Source organism: Frankliniella occidentalis, unplaced genomic scaffold, assembly GCF_000697945.3.
Source record: "Frankliniella occidentalis isolate FOCC.00 unplaced genomic scaffold, Focc_3.1 Scaffold157, whole genome shotgun sequence".
Taxonomy (NCBI): Eukaryota; Metazoa; Arthropoda; class Insecta; order Thysanoptera; family Thripidae; genus Frankliniella; species Frankliniella occidentalis.
In genome coordinates, this window is record NW_026267283.1 from 765,088 (window position 1) to 777,542 (window position 12,455).

At 54.3% G+C, this 12,455-nt stretch overlaps 3 protein-coding genes across 3 annotated transcripts in view; 2 read left to right on the forward strand and 1 right to left on the reverse strand.

Annotated features, from left to right (window-relative positions):
- Positions 1-50: 50 nt before the first annotated feature.
- Positions 51-3,107, forward strand: LOC113203357 (ribosomal L1 domain-containing protein CG13096). Its single transcript, XM_026417993.2, has 10 exons — positions 51-263; positions 401-807; positions 937-1,088; positions 1,172-1,325; positions 1,402-1,550; positions 1,630-1,925; positions 2,010-2,182; positions 2,280-2,537; positions 2,621-2,686; positions 2,789-3,107. Exons 1-10 carry the CDS (start codon positions 179-181, stop codon positions 2,921-2,923), a joined length of 1,875 nt encoding a protein of 624 aa, XP_026273778.1. The 5' UTR covers positions 51-178; the 3' UTR covers positions 2,924-3,107.
- A 408-nt stretch (positions 3,108-3,515) lies between these two features.
- On the reverse strand, positions 3,516-9,502 carry LOC113203358 (forkhead box protein J1-A-like). Its single transcript, XM_026417994.2, has 6 exons — positions 9,232-9,502; positions 5,641-5,761; positions 5,431-5,569; positions 5,135-5,331; positions 4,515-4,675; positions 3,516-4,441 (listed from the first exon to the last, which is right to left on the reverse strand). Exons 2-6 carry the CDS (start codon positions 5,734-5,736, stop codon positions 4,030-4,032), a joined length of 1,005 nt encoding a protein of 334 aa, XP_026273779.1. The 5' UTR covers positions 5,737-5,761; positions 9,232-9,502; the 3' UTR covers positions 3,516-4,029.
- A 2,215-nt stretch (positions 9,503-11,717) lies between these two features.
- The window catches only part of LOC113203347 (guanylate cyclase 32E-like), a gene marked incomplete at its 5' end in the record, with an annotated part of 14,414 nt that continues 13,676 nt past the window's right edge, over positions 11,718-12,455 (forward strand). The window contains one exon of the mRNA XM_052271291.1: positions 11,718-12,035. Coding sequence (XP_052127251.1) covers positions 11,718-12,035 — 318 coding nt within the window. The remainder of the gene's footprint in view (positions 12,036-12,455) is intronic.

Here is a 12,455-nt window from a genome sequence, read left to right on the forward strand (position 1 = left end):
GATTATACGCAGTAGCCTAGCCTTATTTGCACCACGTGTCGGTCTCGCGTTCTTCTTCTTTTCTTTCCCCCGCACTGCCCCGCACATGTCGTAGTCGCCGCATGGTGTTTAGGTTAACCGTGAAGGATTAATTTTACTTGATTTCCTACACACAAGTTATTTACGCCCTCACTGCAAGATGAAGTCAGTTGCTCAGCCGAAAAAGATGAAAACTGCCATTGGCAAGGTTTCGAAGAACAAAGTGTTGAAGAAGAAAGAGAAAGGTTAGTAATGTCTATTTATCTGTTGTGGGTCTTTCTGTTTAGTCTCCTCCAAATTGTTGTTTCTACTGTCTTGTCTTGGGCGCACTGCCGTTAAGTTCTGAATTTGAACTTCATTATCTTCACGCTTTCTCTTCCAGATCCATCAATCAAAAAGAAAGCGGCAGTTCTAGAACTGGCCTGTGAATCCTTAAGTTCTCCTGACAAGAAGAAGGTTTCAAAATCTTTAAAGAAGTCCAAACTTGTGAGTTCGGAGCCTAGTTCATTTCAAAAACCAATCAAATCCAAGAAAGCTGATGTGGCCTTCACCTCTAAACTGGAGAAGCCTTTAGTTGGTCCAACTCAATCTCCCAAAGGTAAACGGAAGGTGAAGCAAGAAGAAAATGTTGTTGAAAGTGGAACTCTTGAGACACCCCTTAAGAAAAGGGTTAAGAAATCAGAAGTGCCTAAAAAGTTGAAGAAATCTAAGTCATCAAAAGTTGTGAAAACAGTAGTATCAAAAGTACATGATGAAATCGATCTCAGCTGCAGTCTAAACAGGAATTTGGTAAGCAGTTGTGTAAAATTCGCATGCATCCAACTAGTTTTAATTCTCTTGTCCTCTCCTAACTGCTGTCATCTGATTATAACGTATGAGTTGTCCTGTCAGTAATAGTGCTGTTGATTTTTGTTGTAGCTTGAAGGAGTTGTCTCAGGTACATTGAAACTTGTACATCAGAAACAAGAGACTGAGGAAAAAAAGGATCTTTTTGGCTCTCAGCCACAACCAATCAACTTGCAAATCAATGTTCACAAAATACCTGTAACTCCTTTCAGGATTGTTCGATGGTAAAGACTCCCTTTTTTGTAAATAATGGTATATTTATTTGTACTTCAGTTATTACTTCACTGCTCCCTTAATTTGTTCACAGTGTTGTCCCTAATTCTATCTGCGTTTCGGAGCCTGATGTTTGTCTAATTGTACCCGACTTCCAAAGAGGACGTAAGAGAGACACCACGTTTGCCAAACATGCTGAACAGTATGAAGAAAAACTGATGGAGTCTGGTACCAAAGGTATCAAACAGGTATGTGCATGAAATATTTAGATTTTGTTGAAAGCACTTGAATATTTTGTTACTATCTAGCTTTGCTATTGTCTAGGTTATACCTTTTACTCAGTTGAGGTATGAGTACAAACAATTTGAATTAAAGAGAAGATTAGCAAGTATGTTTGATGTGTTTCTCTGTGATGGTCGAATTCAAGGACATTGTTATCATTTTCTTGGTAAAGCATTTGAAAAGGCAAAGAAGTAAGTCCAATTTGAGTTTTCAAATAATTGCTGCTGTACATTCTACTGATAGTTCTTTAAAGCATGTCCTTTCTTACAGGACTCCTGTTCCTATTCATGCTATGACGAAAGTCAATGGCAAACTATCATTCCAGCCGGATCTTCAGAGTGAAGTAGACAGAGCACTTCGCAAAGTATCTCTTACTTTACACTCTCATGGATCCTCATACTCTATCCAAGTTGGCCATTCTGGATTTACACAGAAGCAGCTTGCAGACAATATTCAAGCAGTTTGGAAGGTCTTAGAAAAGGAGTTACCTGGTGGAGTACAAAATATTCGAGCTGCATATTTGAAAGGTCCAAGAACATCAGCAGTTCCTCTTTACGCTTCTCTTGGTGTGTTAAGTTTTTCTTATTTATTCTATTTGACCACTGCTAGATAAATCCACTTATGAGAGCTTTATATCTGATTTTCTACAGCTCCTCCAACAAGTGTCCCTTATGTAAAGTCAAAAACTAGTGCAGAACCAGTTGAAGATGAGCTCAGTACTATGCCTGGATGCAGAGTTACTGTTTACCCAACTGGTCAAGTTAAGATCAAGAGTGTGAAGACAGACGAGGACCGTGAGTTCATGAAATTAAACCCCCGAATGGTAAGTGCCAAAATCCTGTTCATTGTTTTTGCCTTGTAATATGCTTTCCTTGCTTGAACCCATGGAAATGTGTCTACATGAACATACTGTTTTGCAGGACTTTGATGATAAAAAGAAAAAGAAGGGTAAAAATAAGAAACGTAGTGACAGTCGCACTAAGCATGTGAAGACTCAAAATATTTCTAGTGATGGTTCAGATTCTCTTAAAGAGGATGTCAAAGTGAAGGAGGAGGTTGACGAATCTGGCGATGACAGTGGAAGTGAGAACGAATTCAAGGATGTAGAAGCTGCAGAGGCTGCCTACTTGACTCAGTGGAGTGAGTCTGCCTCTATGAAAGAACTGGAAGACGAGGAGGTGTGTTTTCGTTTTAGTTCATTAAATACCTTAATTATTGTACATTTTTGTTTCAACCTTACTAATAATCTTTGGTTCTTCAGACTAAAAACAAGAACCAACCCAAGAAAAAAAGGAAGAGAGTTGCAGCTAAAGTTGCAGCTAAAACTGTAAGCATTATTTTTATGGAATATATTCTAAAAGATTTAAAAGAATTCAAATGTCTTCATTTTATGTTACTTTTTGTAATCTTGTTTCTTTTTATTTTATAGGAAGGGAAGAAAATTGCTGGAATGAAAGGGGTTTCACAGAAGCTGTCAAAAGGTGCTCAACAGAAAGGAAAGAAGGCCAAGTCGAAGATAAACACCGATGTATCAAAAACCAAGTCAAAGAAGAAAAGGGCTTAAAACTTGTCTAATTTGTTAAAGTTCAAGGAAGTGTTATTATTTGCAGTTTACATTATGTTTTTTAACATAGGGAAATGTCTCAACATGAATTCTATCCCTCCTCAGTATTTTGGCTGATTGGGTTGTGCAATACATCTGATGTTAGGATGTATATTTTGGAATGACGATTAAAATATTAAATATTTTTAATTAAATTTTATTTGACACAACACTCATACAAGATAATACTGACTAGAACTGCATCCAAGCAACATGCTTAATTAGTTATTTTTTACTGTATTTAGGAACAGTGTTTTTATTAAGTATTTAGTACTTCCACTCAACTCCACCTTTGGCAGCAAATTCTCTAACATGCCATAACTGTGTTGTAAAATGACTATCTTTGACTCTTGTTTTTCAAGCAACAGCAGTTAAAATCACTCTTTGAGCATGCAGTTTGGTCTAACATCACAAGACACAACCTCAGTCCCATGTTGGACGGATAAGTAACCTACTGACTAGAACATGGACGGATAGATAAGGGGTCTTTGTTTATAAAGACTAAGCACTCCACACATTTTAAATATTGATAAAATAATAAAGACCTAGAGAGTCTAGAAGTTCTACCACAAAATGATATATTTTATTACTCAGTAAATCTACAGTAATTTTTAGGAATTGAATAGCACGAACCAAACCAGCAGTACACACCACCTTCCTTGGCAACTTAATCATTTATTTATGCAGTCTGTCTTAGCTACCCAGCACAATTTCAATAACTTTCTGACTTTCCATGCACACTTATGCTCAGCGATCCTCTGAGCATTTTTATAAGTGCAAGTCCATTTACGTTGGTGCCTGGAATTCACTAAATATCACTAACTTTATGATTTGAACTTGACGAACAACATCATTTATTTAATTTATCACTCTCCTATACATGAAAGAATTTCATATAGTGCATGGATAAATCACGTTTTGCCACCTGGGGTGTGATAATTACTATACTAAATGAAGGGACGGAAGAACAACCGAATGATATTGATATACAGGGGCCTGCTGTCATAATTTAGTAGCAGGTCACAGGTGCCTCGGGGCGCATGAGCCATGTCAGGCCAGCAGACCTCTTAGAGAGAGTTCAGAAGGAAGTCCAGCTGGTCCAGCTGACTGATGTCCCAGCCTCCTGGTATAAGGAGGCTGCAGAGGTCGTCATCGTCCTGGACGGGCAGCAGCGGGTCCGGCGCGAGGGGGTCGAGGCCCGCGTACTGGGCCGGGGTGGCCGTGGCCGAGACCGTAGGCGACGGCGGCGGGCCTGGAAGTGCGGCGGACAGCTCGGCCGACAGTGGCATCGCGCAGGGCAGAGGGCTTCCCCCCGGACTGTCCCCGCCGAGCTCGACCAGCTCGAAGCAGGAGCCGGACTCGGAGCTGGGGCAGGGGCTGGCCTCCAACTCGAGGAGGAAGACGGAGCTGGGGACTTCCAGGCTGGGCGGTGGCGTGGGGGTGGGTGTGGGCTCTGGAGTTGTCTCTGCCACGGCAGACCTGCGGATAGAGAGGAGACTCAAGTTGGGCTCTCTGGAGGACTCTCTCTGGGGGCCTCTTGACTGAGACTTACTTTGCTGGGCGTGCGCTCCGCCGCCGACCCCGGCGCGCGCGCCTGCCCTCCGCCAGTCGCTGAGTGTCCAGCCGCCAAAAGCCGCCCTTGCCGGGCTCGTCCTTGGACCGGGGGACCTTCACGAAGCACTTATTGAGGGACAGGTTGTGCCTGATGGAATTCTGCGGCACACAAACAATCGCAACTGTGAGGTAGGTTCTGCATTCACTTATTAAGCCAGGTGACCGGCCCCCGTCCAAATTTCTAGTTGGACTGTACCGCTACCGCAAGCACGAGTTTTTCGAACGTCTCATCCCTGAACCTCTGAACGTGGCGCCTAACTGTCCGGGGGTAGGCAACCCGCCCGCACGCGTACATTGTGGCCCAGTCTAAGGAATCGTCCAGAAAGTACGTCCGCCATTCGTGGTTTCGAATTTGCGAACTTCAGCCTGTGCAAGGTGCCACAACGCCTGATAGGTAGGCAGCATCATGTCTGCAGTGCATGCGTGTGCTGCGGGATGGCCTACCCTGAGTCTTGCAGGCGCCGAGCCGAGCTCAGGCAATTTCCCGAAAGAACCTGAGAGAAGGGGACGCACTTTCTGGACGATCCCTAACTACGGAAGTGCCCCCTCTCCCCTCACCTGCCAGGATGGGTCTGCGTTGCGGTAGTACATAAAGTTGTCCTTGATCCAGCTGTAGATGTCGGAGAGCGTCATCTTGGTGCGGTGCGAGCGCAGCGCCATGCATATGAGTGCTGCGTACGAGAAGGGAGGCTTGTGGCTGCCGTCGTAGCGGTAGCGCTCCAGGTGCTCGGGGGACACGGAGGGCAGCAGCGACTCTGCAGCACAAACAGCACAAGCACGAAAGGTAAGTATCCGGCTTTGGCTTTTGAAAACTGTCGACATCGGAATAATGACATGTAGCCTGCCGCACTCACTCAGCGGGTCTGGCCTCTCTGGCGCCGAGGGCGAACTCTCCATTTCCGGCTCCCCCGCAGTCGGCGACGACGGCGGCGTGGGCAGCGGTAGGATGTTGATGGAGTGCAGCCAGTGCAGGCTGGTCAGGTCATCCGCCCCCTGGGAAAAGAAACATGGACGTTAGATCACTGTTGCCCCGGGCTGAATCTGGCGGTAATCTACAAACATACCTTGGCGTCGGGCAGCGTCACCTTGCAGTAGCCGGGGGACTGCGACCTCTGCAGCGGGGCCTGCAGCGCCGGCCGCGGGCGCGCCGAGCACAACATGTCGCGGCTCGGCCTAGCGCGGCTCCTGCAACACGAGTCCTGATTTCACACGCCGGCCCCGATTCCGAGGAGAGCCCCGTCGTACCGGGACGGAGAGCCGGCGGATATGACTCATTTATGAGTCCGATGGGGCTGGGCCTCGGGCAGGGCCGGCCTCGGCCTCGCCGCCGCCTTGGCGTGCGGGGCTGGCCGGGGCCGGGAGCTGGCCGACGCCACCAGCGGCCAGCGCCACGGCGGCCAGCCGCGCGTCCGCGCCGGTCGATAGCCTCGATGCTCTCGCAACTTCTCTGCGTCTCTCTGTACACCTGTCGGCCGGAGGGCGGTGTGGCGACCAGAAAGGGGGGGGGGGGTCGAGGGAGGCTGAACCTCACGAGGACAGCAGGCGCAAGCGCGAGGGGGCCCAGCACAGAGCGACGGGGCCCAACCAACCTGCTCCACCACTGTCCCCGCGGCCAGCTACCCCTTCCGGGCCGACGGCGCCACGGAGCGCTGTCCGCCCTGTCCCCCGTCCCCGCGGTCATGCCCGGATAGGCGGCTGGTCGGGCGCTCAGGCGGAGGGGAGGTCGATAGTGAAGACACTCTCGGCCCGCAGCGCCGCGGACCTGTTCGGGAGCCCAGCCCCCGAGGCCCCTCCAGCGCCGCCTCCAGTGTGCCGCCTCCAGCAGCGCGTGGGCCGCGCGGGGGCTGGGGGGCGGGCAGCGGTAGCCCGTCGCTGGCCATGCCCGTATCGACCAGCCCCCTGGCCAGGCCGGGCAGGGCCGTGTGCTGGCCCCCGCCCCGCCGGCCCGCCCCGCCAGCGCGGCGTCATCGTCCCCCGGCCGCGCTAGGCCATCGGCGGCCGCGGGACAAAGGGAGTGCATCGCGAGGGGTCGGCGGCGGTCCACGCTAGCGCCCCAGCCGAGCGATCTAGGAGATAGTTTAAGAGAGGCTCTCTTATACCTCCTGTATAGCTCCGTCCTTGTTGCACTCATAGGGCAGGTATTGGAGTGCCCCTTTTGAACGGTCCCCCGAATTGCACGGCAGCGGCGTAGGAAAGGAGGCGTCCAATCTCCCGACTGGCTGGGAGTAGCCCACGGACCCAATGACGTCATCTGGACGGACAGCAGCAGCGATGGGGGTTGACCCTTTGCACTCCCCCGCCGCCCCCGCCAGCACCACCCCATCAAACACGCGTGTACCGCGGCGGCGGCAGGTTGCACCACCGCACCACTATCATTATCGCCGCCACCCGGCCGACTGATTCAGAAGATCGTTCAAGAGGGCCTCTCCTATACCTACCCCCCCATGAGTGCAACAAGGACGGGGCTACACGGGAGGTATAGGAGAGCCCCTCTTGAACGATCTTCTGAATCAGTCGGCTGGTGTCCGCGCGTCCGCGTGTCTCGTGTCCACCTGCAGCCCCAGCACTACCCGATCAAACACGCGTGTACCGAGGCGGCGGCAGGGGCAGGTTGCACCACCGCGCCGCTATCATTACCGCCGCCACCCTGGTGTCGCGCGTCCGCGTGTCTCGTGTCCACCTGCAGCCCCCACCTCCACCCCGCCCCCTCCGGGTGGAGAGCTGCGTGACCAGGCGCCGCCGCCGCAACCGACCCGCTCCGGACACCCGGACGGACAGGCACAGGAGGAGGCGCTCCCGCAGGACCTCCGCCCCCGGCCTGCTCGCCCGGCAGCGGGAAACTGAACGCGGGAGGCTGTCTTCTTCCCTTTTGTTTCCCGTCACGCACTCGCATTATTGAGGCTATTTGCGAATGAAGGGGGTGCGGATGGGTTGAGGGGGTGGGGGAGGAGGCGGAGAAGCGTCCATGCCGCGGCCGTTCCCTGATAAATCGAGGCGATTGCGCAAAATTGCGCCGCAGCGCTGACTATATGGCCTCATTGAATTATTCATGGGCGAGCAGGTCTGGGACACGGCTGCTTCCCGAAACTAATTTGACACTGCATTATAGAATTCCGGCGCCTCGAATAGATAACATATCGGTCTCGCGGCCCCCAGGGGTGAAATGTCAATGTCAACGCAATGGAGGTTTGATCGGGTTTGATCGAAAACGACATTGATTTGAAGCGCGCCAGGCAGATCTCTCTTTGTTTTCTACTCCGGACTGCTGCTTCACCACAATTATCGAAAATATATCCTTGTGAACATGAATCGAAACCATAATAAATATCGGTCGGCCCTGTTCGCCACGAGTTGTATCTCAGCGTCAAGGACATGAGAAATCGCTGAAATGTCACATTCGCTCCCTTGCGTTTGCGAGTTCAGCAGCCGTATGGCATCTTTATACTGGACCGCATGCAGGCGTGCAGGTTTGCCCACCGTCGCTCACCGTGGCACCTAATGGCGCCGAACGAATAGGCAACCCACCCACACGCCTAAATGCGGTACTCACTAAACATCTAGGGACAATTTTTGTATGTTGACTAGATGTGCCCTTGTACCCATCTAAATCAGATACAAATTTGTATCTACATCTACGTTACATAAAAAAGCAGTTGTACCTAGCTTAGGTACAACTTGTACCTAGCTTAGGCACAACTTGTACCTCCGTACTCCGTACAGACAAATTTGTATCCGATGAAGATGTGCGCAAGGACACACAACACAGCTAACCAAGTTACAAAAATGGTCTCTCTCCATTTAGAATGTACAGCCGGACAGCATTAATAAAAACAAGAAAAAATGGGACACCCCATATGTAACTCAATTCAATAATGCGAACTTTGATGCAAACAACAACATGTTTTCACGTGTTTTCTTTTCTTTGCCGTACAAGATGGCTGAGAAAACTCGTCGTAGTTGTATTTATACTGCAACGCATGCTCTCCAAATGGGAAAAGACAGTTTTGTATCCAGTGAGGATGTGTTCTTAAGCACATCTCAATCGGATGCAAATGTGTTTGTGAACTAGAAATGTTATTTGTACCTGAGGCTAGGTACATGTTACTTTTCAGGTACAAAATTTGCACGAGATGTGCTCAAAAACACGTCTTCGCTGGATACAAAATTATATCTTCCTAATTATGGTTGAGACGAAAAGGCAAACCGACTGCATCACGATGACAATATCCACCGGGGTTTTCCAGGCACAAAAAAAAAATTGTTCAAGCGTGAATGAGTAATCACTTTGAAGTAGCTCTCTTTATCTCCCCCCAAAATTATGGAAAAATTGGCATTTGAAGTGAGTCGCGTTGAAAGTGTTCGGGGCGGAATGTGGCTCAAGTGTTAACATCCTCATCCGTCTCATCCGAGGTCTCATCCAGAACATGTCTTTTAACAATTATAATTTTTTGTCACCAAGGACCCTGTTGTCAAAATATTTTTTTCCCTCTATGAAACTCAAGTCAAGAGCTTTGAATGAAAGGAGCCGTTTTCTAGGGGCAAGATATTAATTTACCGAATTTTTCTGGATGAGGTAATAAACGAGGTTGTTTACTCTTCGGTATGTGGAAGTTGAAAACTCCAACTAAACTGCCGATGACAAAGAGGCCACTTACTGGCATGCTGAGCTCGGCGGGGTGTCGCTGGGCTCTCAGCGCTTGCGTGGGAAGTGCCTATCGACGCTGCCGCCGCGCTACGCCGCCATGCTCTGGGTGCTGCTGCTGCAGCAGGGTACCCGGCCGCCCGCCGCGAAAGCTGCGCCTAGCCTGCGGACGCCTGCGGACCGCGGGGCTGGCTCGCTGGCCGCTCACTGACCAGCCAGGCCAGCAAGCCACCTGCCCGGACCTGGACGGCCAACGCCGACGCGCGGACCGACCCGTGGCCGCGGCGGCAGCAAGGTGCGGCGGCGGGCGGCCGCGGCGACCACCCCCACCCCGCCGCAACCCCCGGGCAGGCAGGTGGACTCACCCTCTCCCGCGGGCCGGCTCCCACACTTCCTGGCCACTCACGGCGGGGGCGGCACCGCGAGCGGAGAGGTCCGCCGCGCGGCCGCGGGACGGGATCGATCGGCTGGCGGTGGACGGGGACCCCGCTGGAAGTGTTATTGCCGGCATCGACCCCCGCACTCTGCACCGCGCAGCAGGACCCTCCCCGATGAGGGGGCCGCCCGCGCTAGCCCAGCCTGAAGGTCCTAGAGGACGCCCGGAGGGAGGGGGCGCCGCCTGCCTGGCCCGGGCGGAGCGGCAGTGCAGTGACCGGCGGCCAGGACGGCCAGGACGGCCCGCAGCCCGCCGATGGGGATCGATCCACGCGGCCGAGGAGCTCCCCACCCTCTAGCCGGGGCCCGGGGGCCGGGGCTCCCTCCACCGGCGACCTCTGACCCCGCCGTCCAGTTCCCCCTCCCGCCCCCACCCCCTCCCTGCGCCCTGCCGCGAGGCATTAATGAGTTACGTCAGCAATTATCCGCGCCGACCAACTGTCTGCCGCGGTGACACGCGGAGCGGGCGCGTGGGGGTGGCTGGGCCGCGCTGTCCCCGCGCCCGCCCCGCCCCGCCCCGCCCCGCCCGTCACGCCTGCCCGAACACCCGCCAGATGGCGCGGCGTGGCTGGCGTGGCCGATCACTGCGCGGCTCCACCTGCGACCAGCTCCATTCATACTTACATACATTTCACTCATTGATTACAAGTGTACTACGTTCCACGGCTTTACTCTCTTGCAATCGCCTGTGGCTTGCATAGCTCTCCTTTCAACTCTGCCCTAAACCCTTTTCACTAATATTCGTTCTCCTCCGATCGACGTATAAGGACGTACAAGCAGGGCCGTAGGCTACTCCTTCACATGTTTATTTTCGACGAAGGTTTGCCGGGGGTGGCGGCGGGGAGGGGGGGGGGGTGCGACGGGGAGTCTTACACGGTCTCGGCGCCCACTCCACCCCCACCCCTTCTCTCGCCCTGGTTCTCATTACGTAGGCAGCGTCTCCATCCCCGCCCCCTCCCACCCCGAAACCCCGTAGTGCCGCTGAGGGGAATAAATGCGGGGGAGATGACTTGTTTGTCCCGGCCCTGCCCGACCGCGCCGAACATCAAGGCGTGGCGTGGCGTGGCAAAGACTTGAGGAGAGGAAAAGCCGGCATCCTAAATTGGTCACAAGGCCCTGGCCCTTGGGTGTTTGCAATAACTGTGGGAGGCTGCTGCGGCCCTCGAGGCGCAAAGCGCTGAAGCTCGGCGACCAGTGCATAAAAACAGCTCTGCGCTCAGCTGCCGCTCGCCGCTCGCGTCCTTCCTACCCCCCCCCCCACTCACCCCCCGTCACCACTCAGCTTATTGCCACCCAGATAGGCTGCACATTCCATCACGTCGAGGCCTCAGCTGGAGACTGGGGGATGGGGTGGACCCCCACAAGGGAAGTGCACCCCCTCCATCCCCCTCCCCCTGGTCCAGGGCCAGGCCAGGGGCGCGTGTGCAGTCCCGCTGCTGATAAGCGGATCAGCGCCGCGTTTTCTCTGTCGCACACTGGTTCCGTCTGGGTTGGGTTTAATTTTTGGTCCCCTCCGTCGCGCCCTGTGGGTGGAGGCCGCGGAGGCGCGGGAGGCCGTGCAACCAGTGGTCGGTGGCGGCGGCGGCGGGGTGGGGTCGGGGAGGAAGGGGGATGCTGGGGTGGACCACCCGGCCCGGCGCGGCCGTCCTCCCGGCCGCACTCCCTAGTCGAACGCTCCCCCTGGCGGACATGGCGCCCGGCGCGCGCCCCGCACCACGTACCCGACATCACCGCCGCCACGCCACGAGGACGACGACATGATGCTGCTGCTGCTGCTGCTGCTGTTGGTGGCGTCGCCGGCCGCCCTGCTCGGAGCGCTGCTGGACCACGGGCTGGAGGCGGAGATATCCTCGTCGGTCGACATGGCGGATCGCTGCAAACCGGTGGCTGACGGCGTCCTCCTAGGTGCGCACCACCACCACCCGCACGGGACCAGTGCATCTTTAACCTTCCTTGTGACGCGGCTGAGCTGGATTTTTGTTTCGCTGCCGCAGAGGGGGAGCCGGTGACGCTGGGCTTCCTGGGCGCGTACGGCCAGACGCAGGTGGTGCTCGGGGCGCTGAGCCGGTGACGCTGGGCTTCCTGGGCGCGTACGGCCAGACGCAGGTGGTGCTCGGGGCCCTGCCGCTGGCCGTGCGGACCGTCAACATGGACCCGCACATCCTGCCCGGGCGCCAGCTGCAGTACCTGGCCGCCGACATCGGCACCAACAGCCCGGCCGACGCGGGGCTGCGGCGCCGCGACTCGTCGCTGGCCGCGCTCGCGCTACGCGTCATGACCGTCATGCGGGACCGCGGCGCCGTGGCCTTCATCGGCCCGGACGACACCTGCGGCCCCGAGGCGCTCGTGGCCGCCGCCTGGAACCTGCCCGTCATCTCCTACGTGAGTGCCGCCTGCCGTGCCGACTACTTGTAGCGTCTAGCATCGTGTCGCAAACACAATCCAGGAAGTCTGTTTTTTATTTTGTTTATTTGCGTCGTTTTTATATTAGGCTGGTCCTATTTAGAGTCAAGGGGGTTGTAGCCATTGTGAAGGGGAAAGCGCCCGCCCGCGCACCGGCGGGAGGGGAGGTGAGGTACATTGACCCTACGCGGACCCCGATCCCCCGGACCCAACGACCCTCCGGCACTTCCCTTTCGTAACTTACATATATCAACCCCGCGTCAAGGGCAAACAACCCTCCGGGGCTTTCGCCGCGGCTTGTGCTTGCCGCTTCCCGGAAGTCGCCGACGCTGGCCGCCGGGCGCTACTTCTTATACTAGTGGGGGCTGTGAAGAGGGAGGGTGAGGAGGACAACGGGTA

What these genes read in the sequence shown, in the direction of transcription:
- LOC113203357 (XM_026417993.2), top strand. Translation starts at nt 179, where the DNA reads ATGAAGTCAGTTGCTCAGCCGAAAAAGATGAAAACTGCCATTGGCAAG. An exon ending in CCTTTCAGGATTGTTCGATG is followed by an intron (nt 1,089 to 1,171) that starts GTAAAGACTCCC and finishes ATTTGTTCACAG; the next exon opens with TGTTGTCCCTAATTCTATCT. An exon ending in AAGAACTGGAAGACGAGGAG is followed by an intron (nt 2,538 to 2,620) that starts GTGTGTTTTCGT and finishes TTGGTTCTTCAG; the next exon opens with ACTAAAAACAAGAACCAACC.
- LOC113203358 (XM_026417994.2), bottom strand. Translation starts at nt 5,736, where the DNA reads ATGTTGTGCTCGGCGCGCCCGCGGCCGGCGCTGCAGGCCCCGCTGCAG. An exon ending in ACGCAGACCCATCCTGGCAG is followed by an intron (nt 4,676 to 5,134) that starts GTGAGGGGAGAG and finishes TGTGTGCCGCAG; the next exon opens with AATTCCATCAGGCACAACCT. An exon ending in CGGAGCGCACGCCCAGCAAA is followed by an intron (nt 4,442 to 4,514) that starts GTAAGTCTCAGT and finishes CTCTATCCGCAG; the next exon opens with GTCTGCCGTGGCAGAGACAA.